This window comes from Sinocyclocheilus grahami, unplaced genomic scaffold (genome assembly GCF_001515645.1).
Source record: "Sinocyclocheilus grahami isolate Dianchi unplaced genomic scaffold, SAMN03320097.WGS_v1.1 scaffold81.1, whole genome shotgun sequence".
In the NCBI taxonomy this organism is placed as follows: domain Eukaryota; kingdom Metazoa; phylum Chordata; class Actinopteri; order Cypriniformes; family Cyprinidae; genus Sinocyclocheilus; species Sinocyclocheilus grahami.
This window is the reverse complement of record NW_015505260.1, coordinates 815,681-842,127: the sequence shown is the minus strand read 5'-3', so window position 1 is coordinate 842,127 and position 26,447 is coordinate 815,681. Positions and strand designations below refer to the sequence as shown.

The 26,447-nt window shown below is 39.6% G+C and overlaps 1 protein-coding gene across 4 annotated transcripts; it reads left to right on the top strand.

The window, feature by feature from the left end:
• The first annotated feature begins 1,170 nt into the window (after nucleotides 1–1,170).
• Nucleotides 1,171–26,447, top strand: LOC107586394 (histone-lysine N-methyltransferase, H3 lysine-79 specific-like). 4 transcript variants are annotated; one of them, XM_016273731.1, is made up of 29 exons: nucleotides 1,171–1,290; nucleotides 1,371–1,465; nucleotides 7,548–7,591; nucleotides 7,714–7,788; nucleotides 8,798–8,861; nucleotides 8,952–9,180; nucleotides 10,376–10,470; nucleotides 10,578–10,640; nucleotides 10,753–10,808; nucleotides 10,955–11,034; nucleotides 11,349–11,417; nucleotides 11,948–12,054; nucleotides 12,274–12,315; nucleotides 12,414–12,497; nucleotides 13,023–13,260; nucleotides 15,800–15,913; nucleotides 16,062–16,153; nucleotides 16,897–16,998; nucleotides 17,103–17,240; nucleotides 17,374–17,499; nucleotides 18,372–18,820; nucleotides 18,894–19,140; nucleotides 19,227–19,299; nucleotides 19,733–20,298; nucleotides 20,387–20,595; nucleotides 20,700–20,764; nucleotides 20,847–21,449; nucleotides 24,864–25,492; nucleotides 25,573–26,447. In XM_016273731.1, exons 2-28 carry the CDS (start codon nucleotides 1,385–1,387, stop codon nucleotides 25,379–25,381), a joined length of 4,629 nt encoding a protein of 1,542 aa, XP_016129217.1. In that variant the 5' UTR covers nucleotides 1,171–1,290; nucleotides 1,371–1,384; the 3' UTR covers nucleotides 25,382–25,492; nucleotides 25,573–26,447. The 4 variants fall into 4 exon arrangements, with proteins under 4 accessions (XP_016129217.1, XP_016129218.1, XP_016129219.1 ...); XM_016273732.1 differs by having other exon boundaries at nucleotides 1,171–1,465; nucleotides 13,026–13,260; XM_016273733.1 differs by lacking the exon at nucleotides 24,864–25,492 and having other exon boundaries at nucleotides 1,171–1,465.

Sequence of the window (26,447 nt, the reverse complement as noted above, 5' to 3'; positions counted from 1 at the left end):
AATCCTATATCAACCTCAACCAGTTGAACAATCAAGTATAAACATGAAACTGCTTTTAATTTTTCCAAATTAATTTCAAATGAATTCTGTTTTAATTCTTTCAAATAAATCATATACAATTGCATAAACTATTCTTGAACTGTATTTGAAATATTTATAAACATACATTACATAGAGTATTACAGTATGCAATGCTATCTATCTGAGGATTACAGGCTCTGTATAAAAAGTGTCTTTATGCCACCATCATTTTGAATAATTTCTCAAATCTTTCCAAGAAAATTAATAAAAATGCTATCTAAAAAGAAAGCTAATATATTAGTTTCACTTCACGTTTTCACTCTGCATTTTAAGTTGACAGTAACGGCCCACTAAACTGATCCTGATAGTAAACATGGGTCTTTCACAGTCTGCACATGTGCTGGGGGGAAAAAATGGTACGGCCCGCCCATTCAACGGTTATTGGCACCGGCATCCTGATTCAAACTGCCCGGTTAATTGTCGATCCGTGTCATCGTTACCCAGCCAATGTAAGAGAGTTGTCGAGGAGAAATGCCCGCCGTGTGTGTGTCAGAGAACAGACGCCTCGCCCCTCTCGTTTTATACATACCGATTTCCACTCTCCCTTTCGTTTCGGTTTTGATGGTACGACCTGCGGACTACGAGCACGAACGAATCTTTAACACGAGTCGGATCTTTTCAATGAATCAGTTGAACCGCTTGCCAAAACCGATGTGAGCGATTCGTTAAAGGGACAGTTCACCCAAAAATGAAAATGGTCTTCATTTACTCACGCTCGTCGCCTTTGTTTAATCTGCGAAACACAAATTAAGATATTTTTAATGAAACCTTTTCATTTATGAGGGCACTATCCCGGTTTGGACGTTTATTTCTATACACGTTTTGTGTAGGTTTCTATGGTAAGGAACCTATATAAACATACATTTGTGTATGTTTCTAAACTGGGAAACATTAATTACAATAAACATTTCGTAATAAACGAGCCTAAGGAACGTTTTGGACGCCAGTGACCGTAATGACATAAAAGACGCGTTTGAGCTGTTTTTCACAAGAATTGTTCAAAAGAACCGATTCGCAGAAATGATTCGAACTTCCCATGACCAATATACACACTCGGGCGCATTTTTTTTTTCATCGTGAGCCGGTCAAGATGGCGGCGGCACTGCCGAGACGGAGCAGCCGCTCGGCTTAACCGATCATTTTCTCTAATTCACCGGGGCAGATCGGACTCAAATCGTGCAGCGCAGCCTGCAGCCTGCGATATCCAACGTGAGATCCTGTCGCGTTAAACCCGGGGGTTTTTTTCACGGAAAATGCTCTTACTCTAGTTTATGTGTCGCGTCCATTAGCTGTGTTGGGGAGAATGGGAGAAAAGCTGGAGTTAAAACTGAAGTCGCCGGTCGGAGCCGAAGCTGCAGGCTACCCGTGGCCCTTACCTGTATATGTAAGTACTATCCATCTTATTGTTTTAATATAAACCGAATCCAGCACCGGGATTCCCTTGCGATAAAGCGAAGTGGGTCATGTAACGTTAGAAAAAAACGTGTATTAGTACGAGTGCATAATATGTGAATATCTTGTGTTTTTGTAGTGTGTTTATTTCAATATTAGTGTTTTAAGAACCAAGAGCCGCTTACAATTGGGACACGAGAGTGTCAATACATCCTAAAAGTGTTGAATATACCCTGAACGTATATATCTTCATAAAAGTGTTCGGAAGACCACTAAACATTAGATAGACTTGAAACGACATAGTCCGTTTTGTTTAAAAAATATATAAAATGTATTCTAACCTTAGCTAATATTAACATTTGAATCGCAGGAAATACATAGTGTGTACATCAAGCCCCGCCCATTGGCTTACTTGTGAGCACCTTCTGAAAAATTGCAGACTATGCTGATGCGAAATTACGTTACGTGTTGGGTACATGTGAAAACCTTGGACTTTTATGATCAGGCTTGTGGTCTTCAACCGGTAGAAGATAAAACTGTAAAAAAAAAAAAAAGCAATTAGATTGAGAAACGGATTCTAGAGTTGCAAATGTCATGGACACTTGATGGTAGGGGACTCTTAAACACTGTAGCAATGCCCTGGCAACCACCCAGAATGCCCTAGCATTTTGGTGACTAGCTGTTTTCCGCTTACATTTTCTTTTGAAAATGTATTCATCTAGTTTCTACTATTATTGAGCCCAAGATGCTGTCAAAAAGGCTTGTTTGGTGTCGTATCATCCGCTCTGAGTCAGACACCGTTCTTCTGTCTGTGTTGTTTCTGAAAGCATTGTACAGTCATTGCACATGTACAGTAATCACAACACACAGATTCCATGCTGTGATTAACTCCAGTGATGCTGAGCTGCTGAACCGGTTGACAGTGGGCCGAGACCCCCCATAAAACACACATATGCACTGCTATTTACCCTGTTATAGCAGGCAGTTTGAGTAGTATTTATGGTCTAAAAGATGAGGAAATTGCTTCATTTTCAGTGTAACAAAAAAACAAGACGGGGTATTTTATTTTAATATTTTATTACGAGAATGTGTTCGGTAAGTCCTCACGTAATCCGAAAGTTCACATTTCTCACGCCACCAGAGTTGCCAACTCTGTTTCGGTCATAGACGGAAATAGGGGGGTGCTGATCAAAGCCTGTGGTTTCCACAGAAACGGCTGTCTCATTTGTCCTTCCCAATGTTTAATATACTACGATTCATGTTCTTTTTACACAAACCGAGAATGTGGGTTTCTCAGAAGTATAGGTTTTCAGAGCTGCTGCATCACTGAAAACTCCAGTCTCTTTCATTTATGTCATTCAGGTTACAGTAGTAGTCGTGGCCTCAGTGGTTTTACTGTCTCGCTTGGCCTCAGACGACTTCCGTCGTTGACTTTGGCTGATAAGGGATGGATGCCCCACCTACTGAGAGCCATATTTCTGACCTGCTGTTGGGTGAACAGAATTACAGAGCGCACGCATTTGGCAAGCTTTAGACTTGCCTTGCAAATTTTTGTTTAGGGAGGGGCGGATTCTGTTAATTAGGAGTCTGGGCGGTGGTTATCCACATGCACTGGTGATTTAGACTTCCCTTAAAGGAAAAGTTCATTTGCATCATGCTCTTCAAAGCTTATATGACTAGCTTTCTTCTAAAGATCACAAAAAGAGATATTTGGCAGAATTTTCACGCTGCTTTTTTTCTGTACAGTGCAAGTGAATGGAGGTTTTCTTTTTAAATGAGCCTCTTATGAGCCAGTGAATCAGAAATATACAGAATGACCAGTGTAGCCTGATTCTCGAAAGAAATGATTCTTATGAGCTGTTTCTTGTTGCTAATTCAAACATATTCAGTACGACCAGTATAGTCTGATTACTGAAACAAATGCCTCTTATGAGCCGATTCTTATTAGTGAATCAAAAATGTACAGCGCAGCCATTGTAGTCTGATTCCCGAAAAGAATGACTCGAATGAGCTATTTCTTTTTAGTGAGTCAAGAACATACAGCCAGGTTTTATTAATAAACAGGTCACAAGAAGATGATTTGAATCTACCCTATATAATTTACAGCATTTGGAGAAAGATAATTTCTTTCATATGTTATCAGAATGGACATTATAGCTGAACTGTACCAAATTGAATCAAGAGCTTGTGAATACCTTAACCTAGTCTTCATTCACGTTCATTGTATGGAAAAGAGCAGCGTACACATTCTACAAAACTTCTCCTTTTGTGCTTCCCCGAACAAATAAAGTCATAGGAGTTGCAAACATCATGCAAGTGAATAATTGATGACAAAAAGCTTATTTCTTGGGCGAGTTAACCCTTTTAAACACCCCAGACGTGGAAAAAAAGGAGATGGGTGAGAAAGTAAAGTGCTGTGTTTTCCTCTCCCTGCTTTAAAATATTTCTTGCTTTTATTCGAGGTGACAGTGTTTTACAAAGGCCCAAATGCCCTCCATTCATTCAAATCGTGTTTTTCAGAGACACAGCCGAGGGATATTTCCTCTCCCGCTGTCGTATTGGCTGTTGCCGCTCCTCGTCCACTAGCGTGCCATTTTGCCTCATGGCTTCACATTGTGCTCCAGACAAAAGCATCCCACTCACCTGGGGTGGGAGGAAGGAGAGGGTTTTTAATCGAACACTGAGCTTAACTGTTTTCTTCCTTCCCTACGCTCTTGTAACCTACGTATCCTGCCACATTTACATCCTATATCTGGAAACTTAGATGGCCTGTAATTGCTTCCATATGAAAGTGTCATTTCCTTAAACTTGGCTACAAAATGATTCGTTTAGACTAAGGAATTATAATCAAACCAACTTAACAGTTTGAATGCTATGACCCGGTTAAACCCGTTAATACACAAAGGTGTGGCATTTCGCCGCCCTAGCCAAAACCAACAGTTGTGCAGTGAGGATGAGTGTTCACGAGGCGTGATTTCTTTCCACCTCTCTCCGTGAGTCACGTCAAGGGTGCATGAGGTGAGCGAAGAGTCCGTTTTTGTGCTTGTGAGACAAGCCTGCTCGTGACCGAGGGCTGTCGTTCTTTATTTTTTGCTCTCTGTCATCCTCCCCTCCTTTCCTCTGGATATTTTTAGCTGTGGTGTTGCTGTGCGCCGGAACACCCCGTACACACGCGCCGCTGCCCCCCCTTCTCTCGTGATTCACGATGCGCTGAAGTGTCTGCTTGTGCACGTACACACTCCGCCATCTGTCTTAGCGTTTGCATTTAACGCAATATTGAAATAACGCTGCATCCCTGCTTTAAATAAGTGCCCTTGTTTGCCTCAGACTATGGCTGCATTATTTCCCAGTGCTGTGACGCTGCCTTGGTGCTGCAGGGGTGGGTGGAAGAACACGAGATTCGCCGTATGTGCAGCTGAGCGGGAAAACAGCTAGGAGGAGCTTAGCAAGGCAGAGGAGCCCAGCAGCGGCACACTCAGGCAGGCAGAGGGCTTCTCAGGACTCTGTTGACGGAAAGTGGGTCACTGGGTCAGGCAGCAGCAGAGCTCCAGCGGCAGGATGGATAGAGTTCGGCGGGGTCACATACACATTAGACACAATCCAGGGTTAATTAGCCTCGATAATTATACATATTGACCTCTGAGCCTTGTTTGTTTAAAGCAGTTTTGATCATTAAAATAAAATGTAAATATTAGACGAAAAGTACAAATGTTTCTACTAACTGAAATAAGTTACTAAAACTGAAATAAATGTTTAATGCAAAATAAATCCTTGTTAATGTTTAACATACCAATTTTGGTAAATGAAATAAAATAATTCAAGAATGAAAAACTTGAACTTAAAAAAAAAAACTTATGCCAATTAGTTGCAACATTTGTATTTTTTGTTTAAGTTGAAGTACTAAAATTACTAACACTAAAATTAAAATAAATTGTATATAAATATTAGTAATTAACAGTGTTGGGGGTAACGCATTACAAGTAACGCGAGTTACGTAATCAGATTACTTTTTTCAAGGAACTAGTAAAGTAACGCATTACTTTCCATAAAAAGTAACTAAGTAACGTAATTAGTTACTTTTTTATGGAGTAACGCAATATTGTAATGCATTACTTTTAAAAGTAACTTTCCCCAACACTGGTAATTAATAATAAAAATACAGAAAAATAATACAACTAACAAAAGCACATAAAATGAACACGGGGAAAAGAAACACAAACTGATTAAAAATATAAATATAAATACTACAATAGTATATAAATTATACCAAAATAACTCTGTAACATATGAATCACACTTCTTTTTACTTGTGTTTTGTCAATAGGGCCCATTTTCTTTTGCACACCCGATGTTTATTCTAAAATACTGTAGATTATACTGTGCATTCGTATACTGTAACGCACAGGATCAGTGATGGCTTATAGTGCCATAATGTACTTATCCGGCCATGTGTGCATGATAAACTTGTTCACCTGCTTGAAGGCACACTGGCTGCTGTGTGTGCAGGAATGTGCTACAGTTGTGATCCGTGACCCGTCACAAACTGGAAAGGTCAAGTTTCTGTTGTAGTCGTAGAAACTTGTTTCATGCAGATAAAGTTATAATAAAGAATTTCATTGAAAGGAGGACCATGTTCTTGTTTCTTTATGAGAAGTGGTTTTATTTAATTTCAATATAAAGGCATGTTGTGTGTCACAGCAGTTAAATCTGTGTCTATATTACATGATAAAACCTTAATATCAAACCTATACAGTATGAGTTTGGACATTTTAGAGAAATGCTTAATAAATGCGTTATGCTAACTAAACCCATTAGATTTTAGCCAACTAAATCTACTGTAGATTGAAGCTAGTGTTATACTTTGCGTGCACGAGTGCGCAATGGTCCGCGTGACATAAAAATCGTCATCGGAGGGTGTACGCAGAGGGTCTTTGCGGACATCTGCGTGCCTCCCATTTTATGTGACTGCGTGGACTAGTACGCTCGGTCACTATGCTACAAAAGAACCAACTGCCCATGTGCTGGAAAAACAGCATGGATGTCGAATTTGAAGAAAGGCTGTGTGAAGAAGTCTGTCGATACCCGCACCTCTACATTCCCGTTGATTAGGAATGCACGATATATCGGCCACCATATCGGTATCGGCCGATAAATGCTAATTTTTTCTGTTATCGGTATCGGCCAAAATTTTCATATTGGTGCATCCCTACTGTTGATGAAACAATACAAAGACCGCCAGATGTGCAATAACTCGTGGAGGGAAATTGCCCTTGTTTGTTAACTGTTCAAGCCGGTCTAATGTGCATGTGTCGAACAGCGGACCCCAGCATACACTTTCAGTAGTATAAATATAAGTAGTCCGCAGCTGTCCGTGTACGTGTCCAAACTGGAGTATAACCGAGCCTTTAGTCGACTAAAATCTTATGATATTTAGTTGACTAAAATAATTCAGATGTCTAAAATATTAACAATTAACACTGGATAGTAGGGCTGGGAAAATAAATCGATGCATCGCGAATCGAGAAATGATTCCGCATCGAGATTTCCCGAATGCATCGCGATTCTTTATCGAGTCGATTCTGAGCTTAGTTTTGAACAGTAGATGGCGCTGCAGGCTTTAGAAACAGCCGTACTCTGCTTGTTTCCAAATCCTTACACACACTAAAATAATCATTCATAAAATTTGAAAAGGTTGAAGCGAATTACAAGGGTGTTCACAGTGGGCTGTGTTTACATTAATCTGGTGTCATAAAAGCATTCTGAGCCGCGGTGAAATTACAGACTTAGCCAAACTCTTCAGTGCACTTCTTCAGGAGCATTTCAGTGTGTGGATTAAAACTAGACTAGAGCGCCATCTTCTGTTAAAATCTAAGCTCAGAATTGATTCCAGAGAGAATCGCGATGCTTTTGGAAGATCTCCGAATCGAGCCACGAATCGATTCTGCATCGATTTATCGTCGCAGCCCGACTGGATAGATAACTACATGTCACTTCCCGAATGAGTGGTCTGGCGAGTAAGTAAAACATTAATTGTGGACTTTGCTTATACACAGCATTACTTTCCTTCTCCCCAGGATAAACATCATGATGCTGCACATGAAATCATCGAAACCATTCGGTAAGTCTGTGACAAGTCTTTTGGTTTGATTTTGCTGTTATGTTTGACTGCTCTGTGAGTTTTATGTGCATAATAGGTATATTATCAATTTAAAACTTGACCTCTCTCTTCTCTTTGTCCAGCTGGGTGTGTGAAGAGATCCCAGATCTTAAGCTGGCCATGGAGAACTACGTTCTTATTGACTACGACACCAAGAGGTGAGGAAATTGTCGCAAAATGGTCTCATAAGATAGGGTTGATTAGGTATCATTGACAAATAAAGCCTAAAAATAAATTAATCATAATATTAATACTACTACTACTAATATTATTATTATTAAGAATGTATTTAATTGCTTAATTATAATAATAATTTATTGTTGTTTTTAATAATTATTATTAATTATATATGTTTTTATTTAAATATAAATTTATTAATTATGTATTATTATTGTTATTAAAAGTGGCATTTGTACATGCTAATAAAATTATGTAATGCAATGCTATTTTTGTGAAAGATATTAAATGAAAAAAGCTTCACAGAATAAATTAAACTAAATATTTTATTGTATTAATATAATAATAACTGGTTTAATAATGTATTTTTAAATTATATAGGATTAATTGTATTATGATTGATCATGTATTTATTTGTACTTTTGGATACTAGTTTTGTGAAAGTCGGTATTATGAAATGACAAGCTTCACAGAATATTACGAATTAAATATTTGTAATTACACTCTTAATTTCAAAATTTGAATATTTAATAAGTATCACGCATCAATTTATTAGTTGTAGTTTGATTACTAGTTTTATGAAAGTAGATATTATGAAATAACAAGCTTCACAGAATATTACAAATTAAATTATTATTTATTACGGTTTAATAATTTTATTATATACTGTTTAATAGAATGATCATGAATGATTTATTTGTAGTTTGTTTACTAATTTTGTAAAAGTTGAAATGATGAAATTACAAAAGTTTCACAAAATATTACAAGTTAAATATTTCTAACTTATTTCTACTTAATTTAAAATATAATAAATATTTAATGGAAGCGTGATGAATCATTGTTTTTATTATATGCAGTACAAATAGGATATATTAGCCTGGATATATTGCTGCTTTTTTGCTTTTCTTGTATCTGAGCACAAGCCTCATGGTTTATGATGAGATGATAATAATTTCATAGATAATCATTTATTTTTGTGTTTTCTTGCAGCTTTGAGAGTATGCAGAGACTGTGTGATAAGTACAACAGAGCCATTGACAGCATTCACCAACTGGTACGTCAAGTCTTTCTTGTGGACAACAGATTTTTTTTATTTTTTTTTTACCTCAAACAACGTGTAAAATTTTGTGTTTGTGTGTTGCAGTGGAAAGGGACCACCCAACCCATGAAACTGAACAAGCGGCCTTCCAAAGGCCTGCTGCGTCACATCCTGCAGCAGGTCTACAACCACTCCGTCACCGACCCAGAGAAACTCAACAACTACGAGCCGTTCTCTCCTGAGGTGTACGGAGAGACCTCTTTCGACCTGGTGGCTCAGATCATTAATGAGATGGAGATGATGGAAGAGGACACCTTTGTGGATCTGGGCAGTGGTCAGTATGTTATTGAAGGCCTTTTCAATGGTGGCTCTGAAGTGCAAGTGAATTTCACAAATCAGAAAACTCAACCGTAAATTGAAAAAACACTGCAAATTTGCTGCCATAATTGGTTTAAACAAGTCTTGATTAGTGATATAAGATTGAAAGTTCATCAAAAATGCACAGCTAATCGGAAAACTCGAAAATTCATGACTATAGTTGATATAAACAGATCTTCACTATCAGTTTAAGAGTGAATTTCCAATAAAACACCACAGCAATTTGGAAAACGCAAATGCGAACTGGAAGACACAAAAGCAAATTCAATACTATTATTGGTATAAAGTAGCAGTTTAACATTGAAAGTCCAATAAAAATGCAACCGCGAGTCAGAAAATGCAGTAGCGAATTCAGTGCCATAATTGGTATAAATGGGACTTGAGATGCAGTTTAAGACTAAAAGTCCAATAAAACGCGAGGGCTAATCGGAAACTGCAAAATGCAACGGCGAATTCAGTACCACAAGTATAAACAGCCCTTGAGTTGCAGTTTAAAGACAGGGTAGGTGATTTGGATCAAAAACATTTGTTATGCTGGTTGAAAGTCCCTTCACATCCTGATAGCAATCACAAGTTAAGTGGTCTAAATTTATTTATATCGTCTGTGGAAGGCGTAGGACCGTAAAATGTTCGTCTAATCATATTCCTCGGTCCAAGGACTATGATAGGCTGTCCTTACCTGCCTGTCAACATATATATTTGCATACCTCTGCCCACCCTGTTCGCGCAGACATGATACGTCATCAGCTCGTTCCATTACGCTATTGCAGACTGAGTGAGAATGGAAGGGTTATTATTGTTTTGGAGGAGGTGTGGCTTTGGAGAGTGATTTGCAGGGAGGGTGGGATCTTATGCTTTCAAAGCTAGCTTGCTATTGCCAACCTCTCAGAAATTGCCTACCCTGACTTTAAGATAATAAAAATAGAAGAGCGCATTGGAAAACGCAACTGGGAATCAGAAAATGCAACTGCGACTATTCGTCTTAACAGGCTCTGAGTGGGAGTTTTAAGAGTGAAAGTCCAATAAAATGCAAGAGCTAATCAGAAAACACAACTCAGAAAATTCACCGCCATGTAAACAGATCTTAATTACCAATTTAAGACTGAAAGATCTTTATATGACATACAGTGTCGTCTTTGCTTGATTTACAGGAGTTGGTCAGGTAGTCCTGCAAGTCGCTGCAGCCACCAGCTGTAAACACTACTACGGCGTGGAGAAAGCAGACACTCCAGCAACCTATGCAGAGGTACCAACAGGAAGCCAACATTAAATGCTCTTTATATACGCCAACTTCTCGTGTCTGCATCAAAGTGTACGTTTTGCACTAATATTTATGTCTGAATGTGTTTACAGTCAATGGACAGGGAGTTTAAGAGATGGATGAAGTGGTATGGCAAAAAACATGGCGAGTACACGGTAAGTGTGTGTTCGTTTATCACAGCAGATGTCATCACTTATGAAAACCTCATTATTGTGACTGAAGGGATGAAATCTGTGCATACTGATGTTGTTTGGTCTTGTGTGGCAGCTGGAAAGGGGAGATTTCCTTTCAGAAGAATGGAGGGAACGAATTGCCAACACAAGGTATGATCACATACAGACTGTTTAGATGCACATAACCAGTTAGCATTTTCCAATTTACATTTTTATTTTTATCATAATTTCTTCAACTGTTTGCATGTTGCTTATATGTCTTGTATAAGTCTGTAGTGTGATGTGCTCTTTTGCAGTGTTATTTTTGTGAATAACTTTGCCTTTGGTCCTGAGGTGGACCACCAGCTGAAGGAACGATTCGCCAACATGAAGGAAGGTACGTGGTGTTTCCATGTAATTTTATTTGCGTTAAATATTTTTAATCGATTCAAATCACAAAATTTGTCTAAATAATCACATTTGACCATTTTGTGCAGCCCTAACATGAAGTAAATAGCACTTAGCTGCTAATGTTTTGTGATTAGTGTCAGTGTAGCTTGTAGGCACCTGTGTCAATGTTATTCTTGACCTTTGACCCCAGTCAGTCTTGTTTTTTTATTCGCATTGATCTGCAGATGTTGGGATGATATGTGCTTAGGTTTTCTCTCTATGTTACTATGGAGTGTTTTGACTCCATTTCGTCTCTTGTAGGTGGAAAAATTGTATCCTCAAAACCTTTTGCACCTCTTAACTTCAGAATAAACAGCCGAAACTTGAGTGGTAAGTATAAAACTTTGTAGGTTTCTCTTACAAAAACATGGAACCATACAATAACTGTCATGGTAGTCTTCTTAACTCTAAGATATATTACTTTGGTACCACGGTAATGTCATGATAATAGTAAGCATTAAGGTGCGGTCACATTTAACATTGCTCTGTGAAATTTCACAGACTAAATCCAGCCGTTCTGATAGTGTGAAAAAGTTGGTCATACATCTCAAAGCTATTGACTTTTCGTGTGAAACTTCACTAATGCGCGAAAATTTTGGCGGAAAAAATTGTCATTACTGTAGTAATGTATGAAGCACTGCTCTCTCAAAAGTCAAACCAAGCAGCTTTCTGTTGGCCATTTGTGTGAAAAACCTGAACCCTATGCAAAATCTGCGTAGAGAGGAGTTTCGCCCTTACACGAAATTCCCAATTATTCAGATTCGTACTGAAAAGACTGGGTTTCGAAATTTTGCAGAGCAAAGGTAAAAATGACCACACCTTTCCAATGTTTAATGGTCTTTGTGTTTCTTTTTTTTAAGATATTGGCACAATAATGAGAGTAGTTGAGCTGTCCCCTCTGAGGGGATCGGTGTCATGGACGGGGAAGCCAGTGTCGTACTATCTGCATACAATAGACCGCACCATAGTAAGTGCCCTTTCATTTGTGTCACATGGGTTTTGCCGTTCCTCTCTGTGTACAATGGGTCTCTGATTTGCATTAACCTTCACTGTTAGGCAAAAGACATTGAGTGTGGCTTTCTCATGTCACGCAGTCGTCCAAAAAGAGACTTCTTTGAGCAGTGACTTTCACATGTATGTAGATTTATTACATATTTATCTAACCAAACACTTTTTCTTTTTGCAGCTTGAAAACTATTTTTCTAGTCTCAAAAATCCTAAACTCAGGGTAAGACTTGTTTGATCCTCATGTTGTCTATGGGTTTTTGGACAAAATATAAAGTTATATCTCTTCCCGCAACACATGCGGCTTGTTTTTGTTTCCAGGAGGAGCAAGAGGCAGCCAGAAGGCGCCAGCAGAAGGACAGTAAGGAGAATAAGAGCAACACCACCACCCCGACCAAGCACAAGGTAGACCTACAGGAATCGCTCATTTAATTAATTAATTGTATTTTTCACTCGTTTTTATTATTAGTTAATTATTTAATTGTATATATTAATGCATTTTATACATTTATTTCAAACTTATTTATTTGAACATTTATGAATTTATTTTCAAATTTGATCTATTTTAAAGTTTATTTTCTGTGTCTCTCTCTCTCTCTCTCTCTGTGTATGTGTGTGTGTATATATAATATACATACATATATACACACACACGTGTGTATGTCAATTTATTTCATTTTAAATTATTTATTTTTTTCATTTTTATTCATTTTACATTTATTTATAAATTTGTTTAAAATTTACATATGAATACATTTATTTGTTTTAAATTATTAATCATATATGGAATCACTCATATTATGTTTATTCATTTATGTATTATAAGTTTATACATTTTACATTTATTTTAAATTGACATTAAATTATTTAACATTCAGTTTATTTAATTTTTTTATCATATTAATGAAATATCTCATTATCCTTGTGCAGCAGACACGGCATGATTTTGGTGGTGAGGAGAAGCGCTCAAACTCGCTCGTGCCAGTGAAACCGCCACCGAAACCCCGCCGGGCCAAACTGCTGCCCAGGGGCCGCAAGCTAGGTAACAGGAAGCGTGGGCGGCCTAAGAAGGCTGCTGCTGCCACTGCAGCCGAGCGCAAGAACAAGAAGAGCCAGAGCGCCCTTGATCTGTTGCACGCTAAGACCCTCTCAGCGACCCCCCATCAGGGTGAGACAATTATTTAAAACTAGGGCTGGACAAGTTATTGCGTTAACGCATTAATTAACATCGACAATTATTTTGTCACGCGTTAACGCAGTTTTTATTATTATTTTGAAAGTCCATTGCACACTGGCTCTGAATACACATACAGACAAAGCATGGTTCACAGGAGGGGTGGGATGTTGATCAGTACTGGTTTGGGATGGGCATCATCATGCGTCTCAACCAATGATAGCATTTGGGGTGGGTTCTAACACCGCGTACACCGGAAGCGAGTGGCGCGACGCAACAAAATAGCCTACTATAGAACTCATTATAATCAGTGATGCTGTCTACACTGGATGCGGCGCGACGCGACACGACAAATCCCCGACAGTAAACTGCTGCGTCTTTCTATTTATGATGTGCTGACACAAAATCCAGTGTAGACAGACTTTAGCTGTTGCGGGCGACAACTGTCACATCCGGTGTGGACATGGTGCAACCCCTTATTTATACTGCACGCGTCTGGCGTGTTACAGCTCCGGCGAGGTTTTGTTCCGTCCTCCACGCGTTGCCAACTCACACCAGGAGCATTTCGGAAGCAAAGCGACAGGATTCACGAGACCATGTGATTTTCCTGTCTGACGTTGTTTGTCTTGATTATTCGTGTTCTATCATGGCTAAGTTGGCTAAATGTTTGTGTTTTGTCTAGGGATTCTACGATTCCATTTTTTCCGATCCGATTCAGAGAATTCTGAGTATCGGCCAATTCCGATCCGATCCGATAGCAGCGCAGTTTTTTTTTTATTTTTTTATTTTTTTATTTTTTTAATCAGTGTAGAATTCCTATACTTCTGTGTTGACCTGATCGTCACTCATTGTGTGTTAAACACAGTCTACTAAATATAGACGTAATTTTAATAAAAAATAACAAATAAAAAAAATATATAATAATCTATGACAAAAATACTATTAAACTAGTTTAGTGGATAATTTAGCAGCAAATTTATTCTAGAAAAATCATGAAAAAGCACAATTTTATAAAATCTAAACATTTAGTGAAATAACATTATTTAGTGGGGAACAAATAAAAGTGAATAAGTGTAGGACTAAATCTGGTAAAATGTTACACATTGCTCTCCGTATTGTTGCAAAATACATTACTGAAAACAAGTCAATGTATTTATATATATACTATAAAATTAAAAGACATTTCTTTTAAATGTATAGCACAGTAATGAAGACCGCAACATATGATAGATAGAGGAGTCCTATCTATCATATGTTGCTGCCTCCATTACTGTGCTATACATTAGATTATTAATAGCCTTATAGGACAGAACAAGAAATGCTATAAATAATCTTTCATTGCACAGAAGTATTATATAATACGAAAAGCTCCAATACAGAGCGGCACAAAGCACTTATGCGCATCCCGTGTGCAGAATGATGCGCTTGAAGCAACACAGAGTCACAGCGCGCAGTGACTCCATGTTGGAAAGGAAAGAGATATTGATGCGTAGTTTATTAAATCTGTGCGATAGTATATTGAGCCTTTTCTTTTGACAGTTTTAAATCTCAGTTATTGTGCGCTCTTGGAGAGAGTTTCATCGTCTTGACTGTCGTAACTAAATGCGACACGCCGTTTGAATGCTGAAAGGAGGATGACAGACAGCCTCAGCGGGGAGAAGAGTTTACGTCAACTTGAATATTCATCTGTACCTCACACTGAACTATGGAGCAGCTTCAGAACACTTGAACTTTGACTTTATGGTGCTTTATAATGTGTTTGTGCTTTCGTGGGGCTTAACAATAACACAGAATAGTATAAGCACAATATCGGATTTGGATCGGTTCGTGTGACCGATACTCGATCCGGCAGAAAATGCCATTATCGGAGCCGATACCGATCCTGAGTATCGGATCGATGCATCCCTAGTTTTGTCCAGTTTAATTCTGTTTATAGTTGTATTTATTGCTATGTCCTATTTTGTTGTGCTGCAGACTACAAAGTTGATACAATTTAAAAGTCCAGTTATGAACGACAAGGATAAAAGATTTGTAGCTCCGTATAGTCGTCTAAAACACATCCTCAATTATCTTGTATCTACATTTCACATACCATTTTTGGCCTCCTGGCAAGGATATAGTGATGTGAAATATGATCGGGAGTCCTCGCTGTTTATTTTGACATTGACAGGATTTTTGGACTTTTATTTTGTTTCTACTGTGCGGCTTGGATGCGGGGTCCGTCAAAAATAGGCGAACGTTCTTATGATCACAACAAATGAGCCTCCCTCAAAACGCCCCATCACAAGAAGAATACACGAGTTGTATGAAAAGGAGATTTTAATTTGATTACATTAATGTTAAAGTTGAGATTTACAATTCATTATTGAATTTTGCGCGTAATGCGATTAATCGCAGAAAAATCATGCGGTTAATTGCGGTTTAAAAAAATGTATCATTGCCCAGCACTACTTAAAACCATCACGTCTTTGCTGGCTATTTAACAGCATCGGTACCTTTGACATTGACTTTTGTGGTTTGGATCAATCCACAGATGCATACAGGTCACCACAGAGTCCGTTCTATCAGCTACCTCCCAAAGTGCAGCATTATACATCAAGCCAGCTTCTCATGGGCAGCACTCCACCAGGGCTGCAGGCTCTTCTCGGTAAGTTCACTCAGCCTCACTTACGCCTGCTCTCCTTCCATATTTAGCATGAGGAGATCCATTTCAGTCCCACAGACATGCTAATGTATCTGCTCTAGTTTCATAGTCAGTCACCCAGTTAACGTAAACCTCCTTGCTTGTGCTCTAGATAACGTGAAAGTCCAGTACCTGCAGTTCATGGCCTACATGAAGACACCACAGTACCGTACCAGCCTGCAGCAAGCCCTTGAGCAGGAAAAGGTGAATCTTGTCTCCTAGTGTGTGTATATTATTAATAATGATAAACATTATTTATAACAGTAAACTAAAACAAGTATTATAAATGAATTAAGCAAGTAATATATAATATAAAACAAGTAGTGTGTGTGTGTATATATGTATGTATGTGTGTATATATGTGTGTGTGTGTGTGTGTGTGTATATATATATATATATATTATAACTGAATTAATTATTATTATTAATAAAAATGAATAAAATCAAATTATACACAATTTTGTTTTACTCATTTGCTAATATTGTTATAATATTTATTGATTATATATGCATGTTTAATAATAATAATAGTAGAAATAATAATAAAAATATTTTAGATATTTAAATATGATTTATAAGTTATTGTAAAAAATTGTGTATTTAGTTTAAAAAATATTTTTAATTTTATTACATTTTTATTTAATTGTTTTAAAATACTTGTTTAATAATAATACTGCTAATAGTAGAATTAATAATACATTGAGAAAACAAAATATTTGTATATATTTAAATATATAATTATTTATACATTTTAAACATATATTTTACTTTATCATATATAATATTTAATATATTACTAATAAAAAGAAAAACTAAACTTTTTATTTGTGAATTTTCATTCTATAAATATAAATGTAAAATATATTGTAACTTAAGTAATTAACGACATTTTATTGGTTTTGTCATAACATTGCTTAACTTTTCTCTCCCCCTGTTTTTTGTGACAGCTGAGACACACAGAACTGTCTGGTCAAGCACAGCAGCTACTCAACGCTTGTCATGCTCATAAGGAGAGGATCAGAGACCTTTTCCAGTCCAAACTGGAGGAGGTAAGACTTGTTTCACAACCTAGTGAGCTACCTAGACAACACTTTCAGATCAGTGATATGTAGGCATCGTGCTGAATGTAAACCCTCTGCTGCCTCTCTTACAGCTGGGCTTGAAGGCGGTGACTGTGGAGGACCTAGTACAAGCTCAGAAGGAGATCACAGCCCACAACATACAGCTGAGGGAGCAGACCAAACAGCTGGAGAGGGACATGGCGGAGCTCCGAGATCAGAGCCTGGTGCTGGTAAGTGTTCCACAATAAACCATCATAGCATGCCTCAACAGAGCAGAAGGACACTTATGATTCAGAAAGGAAAGGTTTGTTTGGCAGAAGTGGAACTGAACGCCCATTGCACATATGTTTGTGTGTTTGTCAGCTGAAGGCTCGGTGTGAGGAGCTCAAGCTGGACTGGGGATCTCTGTGTTTGGAGACTCTTTTGAAAGAGAAAGCGGCTCTGCGAAGACAAATCTCAGAGAAACAGCGCCACTGTCTGGAGCTCCAGGTACCTGCACGCACATTTTTCTCAGTCATCTCAGAGCTAATATGGCATTGCAGACTTGTTTTATATCTGATTCTGTGGCATGCTAATCCTGGCCTTTAATAATTTCCTGTTTCTCCACTACTAATAACAGAAGGTAAACCCTACCAAGATGCACTAGGATGACAGCCACACAGATTTTGTTGTTGTAACGCTGTCATAGTTGGAAATTATCTTGCATGTGTACTTATCATTTTATAACCAATTATATGTCGGATTGGTTAAAGCTTTAACAAAATCTGTACATGTGTCCATATTAGCAAATAACCTTGACTAAGTTGTTTTTTAATCCAGATCTATTTATACTTTATTATAAACATATTACTTAATCATCACAGTTAATCATTTTTATTTCTTAGATTGAGTAGATTTCAGTTATTTCAATTGCACTTAAAAAAAAACTCAGATCTGTTGATATATTATAAATGTTATTTATAGATAATAATTGTTAATAATTATATATTTATTTTTTATAATATTTATCATGTACAGCCTGCATCCCAGCAAAATGTGTATTTTTATATACAATGTAATTATTAATGATAGTAGTATTCATAAATTAATAATAAAAAAAATGTATGTAATTATTTTATTTGAATTATTTTCAGGTTTATCAGGTTTTTAAAAAAAAAGTTGTGTTATAGATTATTTTAAGTAGTTTTCCCCCCTTTCTTTATCTTTTATTTTTCTTGTCATTGTCTTGTTTGTAAATGTTCTGACAAAAGCTTGATTACAGAAAACTGAACCAGCTCCTACAGGGATATTTTTACCTTGAGCAGTGTGGGTTGGCTCGGTCTATGTTTACATCAATGGCTCCCCCTGGTGTTTCTTTGCAGATCAGTATCGTTGAACTAGAGAAGAGCCAGAGGCAGCAAGAGCTCCTGCAGCTGAAGTCTTACAATCCGTGTGAGGAGTCCCCCTACCAAAAGGCCCTCCCTGGCCCAGAGCCCCGGCCCACACTGGATTCTGACACACCCAAACTCAACCCACAAGCTTCTGTGGGGCTCAATGGCCTCAGCCCTGAGCTATCCATCAATGGTACAGCCTCGATGGGTTACGAGAGAGGCAGTGGCAGCGGAATGGGAAAAAACGAGCTCCTCACCCGCTACCTGCCCATATCCCCTGACCACGAAATTGTGCCGCCCACCCCAGACTCAAGAACCAGGCAGCTAGGGCAACCCCTGCCTGACTACACCCGTTTTTCTCCTGCCAAGATCGCCCTCCGCAGGCACCTCAACCAAGATTCGGCTGCCAATCAGTTTAGAGCCCTTGGCAACATCCACCGGTGAGTAATATTAACACATTTAGTTGACTAAATGCTTGTTGATTGGTCACTGATCACTCACGGCTCTTTTCAGGGGAGACACTGGGGCTGTTTCATCTCCAACTCTGGGATTAAAACAGTCTTACTCCTCACCCAGTTCAACTGATATTCTAGCAACCACCACACCCAAGAGCACAGATAAGGAAAAGAGCCTGACTGCCCCCGGCGACACTATAACTAGTCTACCAATCAGCATCCCCCTCAGCACTGTGCATCCAAGCAAACTTCCTGTCAGCATCCCACTGGCCAGCGTGGTGCTGCCAAACCGTGCAGAAAGACTGGTATGAATCTGTGTAAGCAGCAGTCATGGTATACAGTCTTGTGGGTGTTTTCTGCAATTATTCAAGTTGTGGTTTTCTTTTGGCAGAGGAGCACTCCTAGTCCAGTTTCGAATCCAGCAGGACAGAGCAACGGCAAACCACCTCTCACGCCTACCTCGGGTACAGTCCTACTTTGGCCTGCTTTGTTTGTCATAGATGAAGCTATTTATTTTCTAAATGCATGTTAATAAAATTATTATTGTTCCTTTTTAGAAATAAATAATTCTGTTTAAAAGTGACCACAATTTAATCAAGCCTTTTCAAAAATCCTGAAAAGTGTCAGTTTTTTATCAGGTAAAAATTGTGAGCAAAAGGAAAAGGCTTGTAAATTCATTGGTTAAAAAAAAAGAACCATCCACTCTTAAAACATCTGGAATTCTGAAATTTAATTCACAGAACCAGCCAGTGTCCATACGTTAAAAAACTTTTGCATATTGTTGTAGACATTGGGGGGCCTTTGAGCCAGAAAGAGTTGAGAACCTCTAATCTAAAATCATCCATCCGTGTTGTTTACACGAGTACTATACTAAATCCAAAATCTGCTTCCTCTTAGGGTACTCCTCCAGCTCAGGTTTGGTGAATGGCTCTCACTCCGCCATGCTGACCGAGGACCAAGACTGTGACGCTGCATCCCCTCCCCCTTACAGCACTCCCATCATGGGCCTCCAGCCTCGCGGCTCTGGCCTCAGTCCTGCGCTGGGCACTGGAGGCGTGCTGCAGTACGCCGATGGCCCACCAAGGCTTCCCCCCGAGGACGGCCATGATCGCCAGGGCCCCGAATCCGACACTGAGCCCTTGGACAGCGAGGCTCGTCGGCGTATCTTTTTCTCTTCATCCTCTTCTTCTTCCTCATCTTCGTCCTCCACGGGAGACTCAAGGCTCCACCACGGGTCGTTAAAGCAGGGTCACCATAATCACAGTAAGCACCATCACCACCACCACCACCATCATCATCATCACTCTCCGAGCTCCCACAGCCAAGAGGGGCGGAAACGAGGGCGGCGGAAGCGCAGCTCATCTGGGGCCGTTCCCATTAGTGGATCCCCCAAAAGAAGGGCATTTCCGGGACTTGGCTGCTCAAGCCATTCTTCTGGATCACCGCTCAATATTAATTCAATGGTGAGCAGACTAAAAATGGCGGCTGTTAGTATTGCTCAAACTTACGATTGACCTGAAATCAGACCCAAAATGTTTGTTCATTAACCAGGTGAACAACATAAACCAGCCTTTGGAGATCTCCGCCATCTCTTCCCCGGAGCAGTCAGGACGAAGCCCGTGCGGGACAGATCTAGATCAGCCTCCCGTGCTTAAAAGAGAGCGTCCCCTGGAGCTCAACAACACAGGTCGCTATTCCTCCACACCTAGTTCAGATGAAGAGGGCACCAATTATGCCCCGGACACCTCTAGTTCAAGCCGGTAGTAGCTCTTTTCTTTCAAATCCAGTTCATTGGTGTTTAAACTTTGCAGATCATCGAAAATATGGTTGATTGTTTTGATGAATTGACTGTTTTCTCTTTCAGAATTGAACTGAAAATCGCCACCATTTCCTTAGATCGAGACGGACCTATCAGAGATGTGGAAAGGGGTAAGTGCGTTGGATTTTGGCTTATGGACATTTCACGTTCTTACTCCAATAGCTATTTGTCATGGAACGTGGCATTTTACAGGCATGCAAGGACGTAAATCAGGTGCCAGTAGCGTGAGCAGTGAGGTATCATCTTCCTCCGGAGCCAGCAAGTGGAAATCCACCTTCTCCCCAATCTCTGACTCCAAGCCAACTCCTCCGGATAGCCGCCAGGGTGGTTCGCCATTTGGTGTGGGGGCTTCCCGATGCGGTACGGACTCCGACTCGGACCAGAAATCGCAGAGGAGAGGGGAACGTGAGCGTGAGCCTTACGGGAACTCAAACCTCTTCCTCAGTCAAGATGGCAGTGGTCGCTCGGTCGTCAACACGTTGGAGCGGCCGTTGCAGAAACAGAAATCGCGGGAGTGGGACCTGAAATCTATAAGTGGACTGGCCAGCCAGAACCTCTTTATATCCGCTACGGCCAGTGGAGGCATCTTGAGTGGGAAAGTGGGTGGGGCCTCCACAGTTTCATCCGCCTCCTCAATGGGACAGTACTTCCCCCTGGGTGGGGCTTCAGTTCTCCAGTCCTTATTTGGAGCTCAGACACCTGGACCAACCACCAGCGGAGCCCCTCGGTTGGTCAACGGACAGTCGGCGCTCAGCAGTTTCTCCAGTGCCGGGCTGGCAGGGGGCGCTGCAGGAGGTGAGTTGAATATTTTCTGTCTTGTTTTTCTGTTTTCCTGTGAATACTGAGCTTATGGTCAGAACAGTCGCTCGGGTGTAGAGAAAAGGTAAGTTAAGGCCCAGCGCTGCCAACTTGCCTGGCTCTCCCACACTGCTTGCTGTGCTGACTGTGCTACAGCTACACACCTAGAGGAAATGACAACAGGTTGTAATAAGGCGAATTTCACAAATACATGTCCAACATATGTTTCACCTCAGAATCGAAAGGAAAAGAAAGTGTGTGTGTGTGTGTGTGTATAAATATATATATATCATTAAAAAAATTTCCACTTTAATTAATTTATTTATTTTGCTGACTTTTTTTTTCTTTTGATTTTGTGGTGAAATATAACCCGGGCATGTTCTTGACATGTTTTGTGGGATTCACCCAATAAAACATTTACTATTTTAATACAAAACTTAAAAAGCTCAGGCCATTTAAATAATTTTCACTGGCCTTGATGGTGTAAACTGATTTAAAGGCATGTGAAAATATGTTAGAGCTGTTAAGCTCTCTGTAGTTTATGAGATTGGCGAGAGACTGCTCTACTTTTATGGCTGTATTTCAAGCCTTCACATTTTCTCTGGGTGTTTGTCTTAATTGCAGGTCTTGTTTTTGGGTGTTGAGGCATTTCACTATGTACCAACACCTCGCAGTCCACAAAGATGAAATTAGTTAGCCTACTTGAATAATGTCACTTCTCTATAGATAGATAGAGAGATGGATAAAGAGAGAGAGAGAGAGAGATGTATCTATATATATATAAATCTAGATAGAGACGTTTATAAAGATACATGCAGATATATAGATATGTAGATAGAGATGGTTGGATATGAATATAGATAAACTGATAAAGATGGATATAAATGGATGGCTAGATAAGGAGATGGATGGATAGATGTAGTTCGATATAGATATAGGTAGTTGGATATAGATGGACGGATAAAGATGGATATAGATGGATGGATGGCTAGAGAGAGACATGATGGATAGGTGGATATATAGAGATATATATATATATATATATATATAGTTGGAAATATATACAGTCATGGGCAAAAATATCGGCACCCTTGGTAAATATGATCAATATGATCAAAGAAGCTGTGAAAATTAATTTGCATTGTTAATCCTTTTGATATTTTATTTTAAAAATTCACAAAAATCGAACCTTTCATTGGATAATAAGAATTTAAAATGGGGGGAAATATCATTATGAAATAAATGTTTTTCTCTAATACACATTGGCCACAATTAACGGCACCCTTTTATTCAATACTTTTTGAAACCTCCATTTGCCAGTTTAACAGCTCTAAATTTTCTCCTATAGTGCCTGATGAGGTCACCTGACGAGATCAGAGACCATTCCTTCATCCAGAATCACTCCAGACCCTTTAGATTCCCAGCTCCATGTTGGTACTACTTCTCTTCAGTTTACCGCACTCATTTTCTATAGGGTTCAGGTCAGGGAACTTGAATGGCCATAGCTTGAAACCCTCCCAAACAACATGTGGTGTAGGTGCTGTTTGAATTATTATTATTTTTAAAGGTTTTCTGACGCTGAGACTCGACTATTTACTGCAATTCTCCAGCTGTGGTCATTGGAGAGTCTTTAGCCACTCAACCTCTCCTTCTCACCGTGCATTAGGACGATATAGACACACGTCCTCTTCCAGGCAGATTTAAAACATTTTCTGTTGATTGGAAATTCTTAATTATTGCCCTGATGGTGGAAATGGGAATTTTCACTGCTCTAGCTCTTTTCTTAAATCCTCTTCACTAATTTGTGAAGCTCTATTATCTTTTGCTACACATCAGAAATATATTCTTTGGTTTTTCTCATTGTGATGGATGATTAAGGGAATTTGGGCTTTGTTTTCCCTCCCATTTATATTTCTGTGAAACAGGAAGCCATGGCTGGATAATTTCATGTTCATAATCACCCTGGAGTGCTCAAAATTGTGAATATGAATGAGAATATACTTCAGAGATATTTCACTCATAAGAATTTCTAGGGGTGCCAATAATTGTCCAACGTGTATTTGAGAAAAACATTTATTTCATTATGATATTTCCCCCCCATTTTAAATTCTTATTATCCAATGAAAGGTTTTTTTTTGTGAATTAATTCATTTTCACAGCCTTCTTTGATCATATTTACCAAGGGTGCCAATATTTTTGGCCATGACTATATATATATACGGAGTTGGATATAGATGAATATAGAAATATGGCTAGAGAGAGGGGAGATGGATGGATAGACATTGATAGATAGATATGGATTTAGATGGAAAAATGGATGGATGGAGATAGTCGGAGATAGATTCAAGTCATTGGATATAGATCAATATAAATAGATGGACAGAGAGATGATGAATAGAGATATGGATTGATAGATAGGTTTGGTGTAGATGGATATAGATGAATGGATGGATAAATAGATATGAATAGATTGATATAGATATAGGTAGATGCACATAGATGGAAAGAGACATGGGTAGAGAGATTTATATAAAGATATAGATATGTAGATATGGATGGATATAAATGGATTATAGTTATAGACTGGTGGATATGAATAGAGAAATGGATAGATGATATGGATGGATAGTTGGTTATGTTAGATATGGATTGATAGATAGGTTTGGTGTAGATGGATATAGATGAATGGATGGATAAATAGATATAAATAGATTGATATAGATATAGGTAGATGCACAGATGGAAAGAGACATGGGTAGAGAGATTTATATAAAGATATAGATATGTAGATATGGATGGATATAAATAGATTATAGTTATAGACTGGTGGATATGAATAGAGAAATGGATAGATGATATGGATGGATAGTTGGTTATGTATGGAGAGACAGATATAGATAGTTGGGTATATAGATGGATAGATAAGTGTAGAAATTAAACTATATTATTTGTAGCTGTAATCTCCATGACAGCTATAAATGTATGCATACACTTGAAAAACCCAAGCATTAAGTGCAAATGATTAATTAGCCTTTATGTACCATATAGAACAGGTGTTCTAGAACCTGTCCTGGAGGACCCCCTGCCCTGCACATTTTGTATGTCTTCCTTATCTAACACACCTGATTCAACTCATCAGCTCGTTAGTAGACTACAAGACATGAATTGAGTGTGTCAGATAAGGAAGACATACAAAATGTGCGGGGCTAGGGGTCCTCCAGGACAGGTTTGAGAACCCCTGCTATAGAAGAGGTGTGCAGCTCGCAGGTTTGGTGTGAGGTGGTTCTGGTCCATCAGTGCAGTGCCTCGTCGCTTTATCTGTGCTTGTTTGTTGGACTGGCTTGCTGCTGGCTGAGCCCCCATTTTCTGTGTCTCTGTTTTTTGCTCCCTCTCTGTGCTGTATGTCTGCAGGGATTTTTCACCACATGGTGCCTTCAGTCTCCTCACAGCAGTCTGGGGCCAATCTCCCAGGCCCTGGGGCCCTCAGTTCCCAGCAGAGGCATCTGGACACGAACCCCAAACCGGGGGCCTTGTTTTTGGCCTCCGGCCCCTCGCAGCACAGCCGCACACAGACAGTCCTACACGCGCCCTCCCCACCCGCCCTCGCCTTCCCTCCGCCTCCTCCCCTACTGAACGCGTCCTCCGCTGTCCCGTCCCAACCTTCCTCCCCATGTCCCGAGTGCCACCAGTCCTCAAGGCCGCAGTCGTTCCTCCCCGCTTCCACCTCCTCCCCGTCTCTGGCCACCACATCTGCTTCCGCCACCACCTCCGCTTCCTCCCGGCCCTTCACTGTGCACTATCCCCCGCATCTGCCTCCTCCGCACCCTCCCGGCAGTGCAGGTTCAGGTGGGGCTGGGGCGTCTTGGAGGACTCTGGGTATGCAGGCGTCCTACACAACCTCGCAGATCCCCAGCAATCGCCCCAGATAGCACACGTCCGGGCACAGGAGGGTGGGGGAAGGGGGGTTTGACATGGAAATAGACTATTACTAGACGGATACAGGGAAGCTACTGCGCTCTACCAGCTATGATCACAACAAGGTATGTGGTGTTGGCATGGAAATAAGCAACACGCTTTGCTGCTTTTCTTATTCCTGGATTTTACCCCCGACTGGTTACAGGTAACTGAAGAAATCTACCTCAACCCAGCATAACCTATGCAATGGACAGGTGTGGACCAATGGACTCGACTCGCTCGCCGGTGCTCAAACATTTGCTAAAGCCGCCACTGTAAACCTGATATGGGTATCAGAACTTATCACAGGTGCAGCTTAACACACACACACACACACACACACACACGGCCCCTGAATCAGATTCAGATTAACACAGTATGCAGCTTCCTTGTTTTCAGAGTGTTTTAAGGTGGCACCATGTTGGGCTGATGCTAACAGCCATTTATCAATAATTGCGAGTTTAACACGGCCTTACAGATGGGTGGTTTACTAAATGTACAGCCATCTTCTGGTTGATTCACAATCAATGCCACAGGAAGTGGTTTAAATGTCAGGAATATTATTTCAGTCAGTACGGTCTCAATAGGCCGTACACAAAAAAAGGACTTGTGAATCTCTGTAACCTTGCTGCTGTTATCAGTGGAAAGAAATGTGGCTTTTTGTGATTTACAACTCCTATTCGGATGGACTCCATGAAGCCCCTGGAGCCTGATACAATTCCCATGCTGGGACATCACCCTTACAGCCTGAGCTTGTGCTGTGAACTTACTATTTTAGTGAAATTGATGTTAACAAATAGTGTAGTAGTTACCTTGGCTTTGGAATGTTAACATCTCATCATATTAATTGTGTTTGCCTTATAAGGTGAAATATGTAGGAAACCACAAGCTCCAGCTGTATAAGGGGGAATTTCCAAGTGATATTTTACCTCAGCAGGAAGACTATTTGAAATTATTGCATAATATTAAAACCAATTATTTTTTTGTAATTGTGAAAATTTTTCATGACTGTTAAGCACATATTCCCAAAATTGTCATTAC

Coding starts and splice junctions, on each gene's coding strand:
- LOC107586394 (XM_016273731.1), top strand. CDS start 1,385: ATGGGAGAAAAGCTGGAGTTAAAACTGAAGTCGCCGGTCGGAGCCGAA. Junction 9,181..10,375: donor CTTTGTGGATCTGGGCAGTG/GTCAGTATGTTA, acceptor CTTGATTTACAG/GAGTTGGTCAGGTAGTCCTG. Junction 17,500..18,371: donor GCCACTGTCTGGAGCTCCAG/GTACCTGCACGC, acceptor GTTTCTTTGCAG/ATCAGTATCGTTGAACTAGA.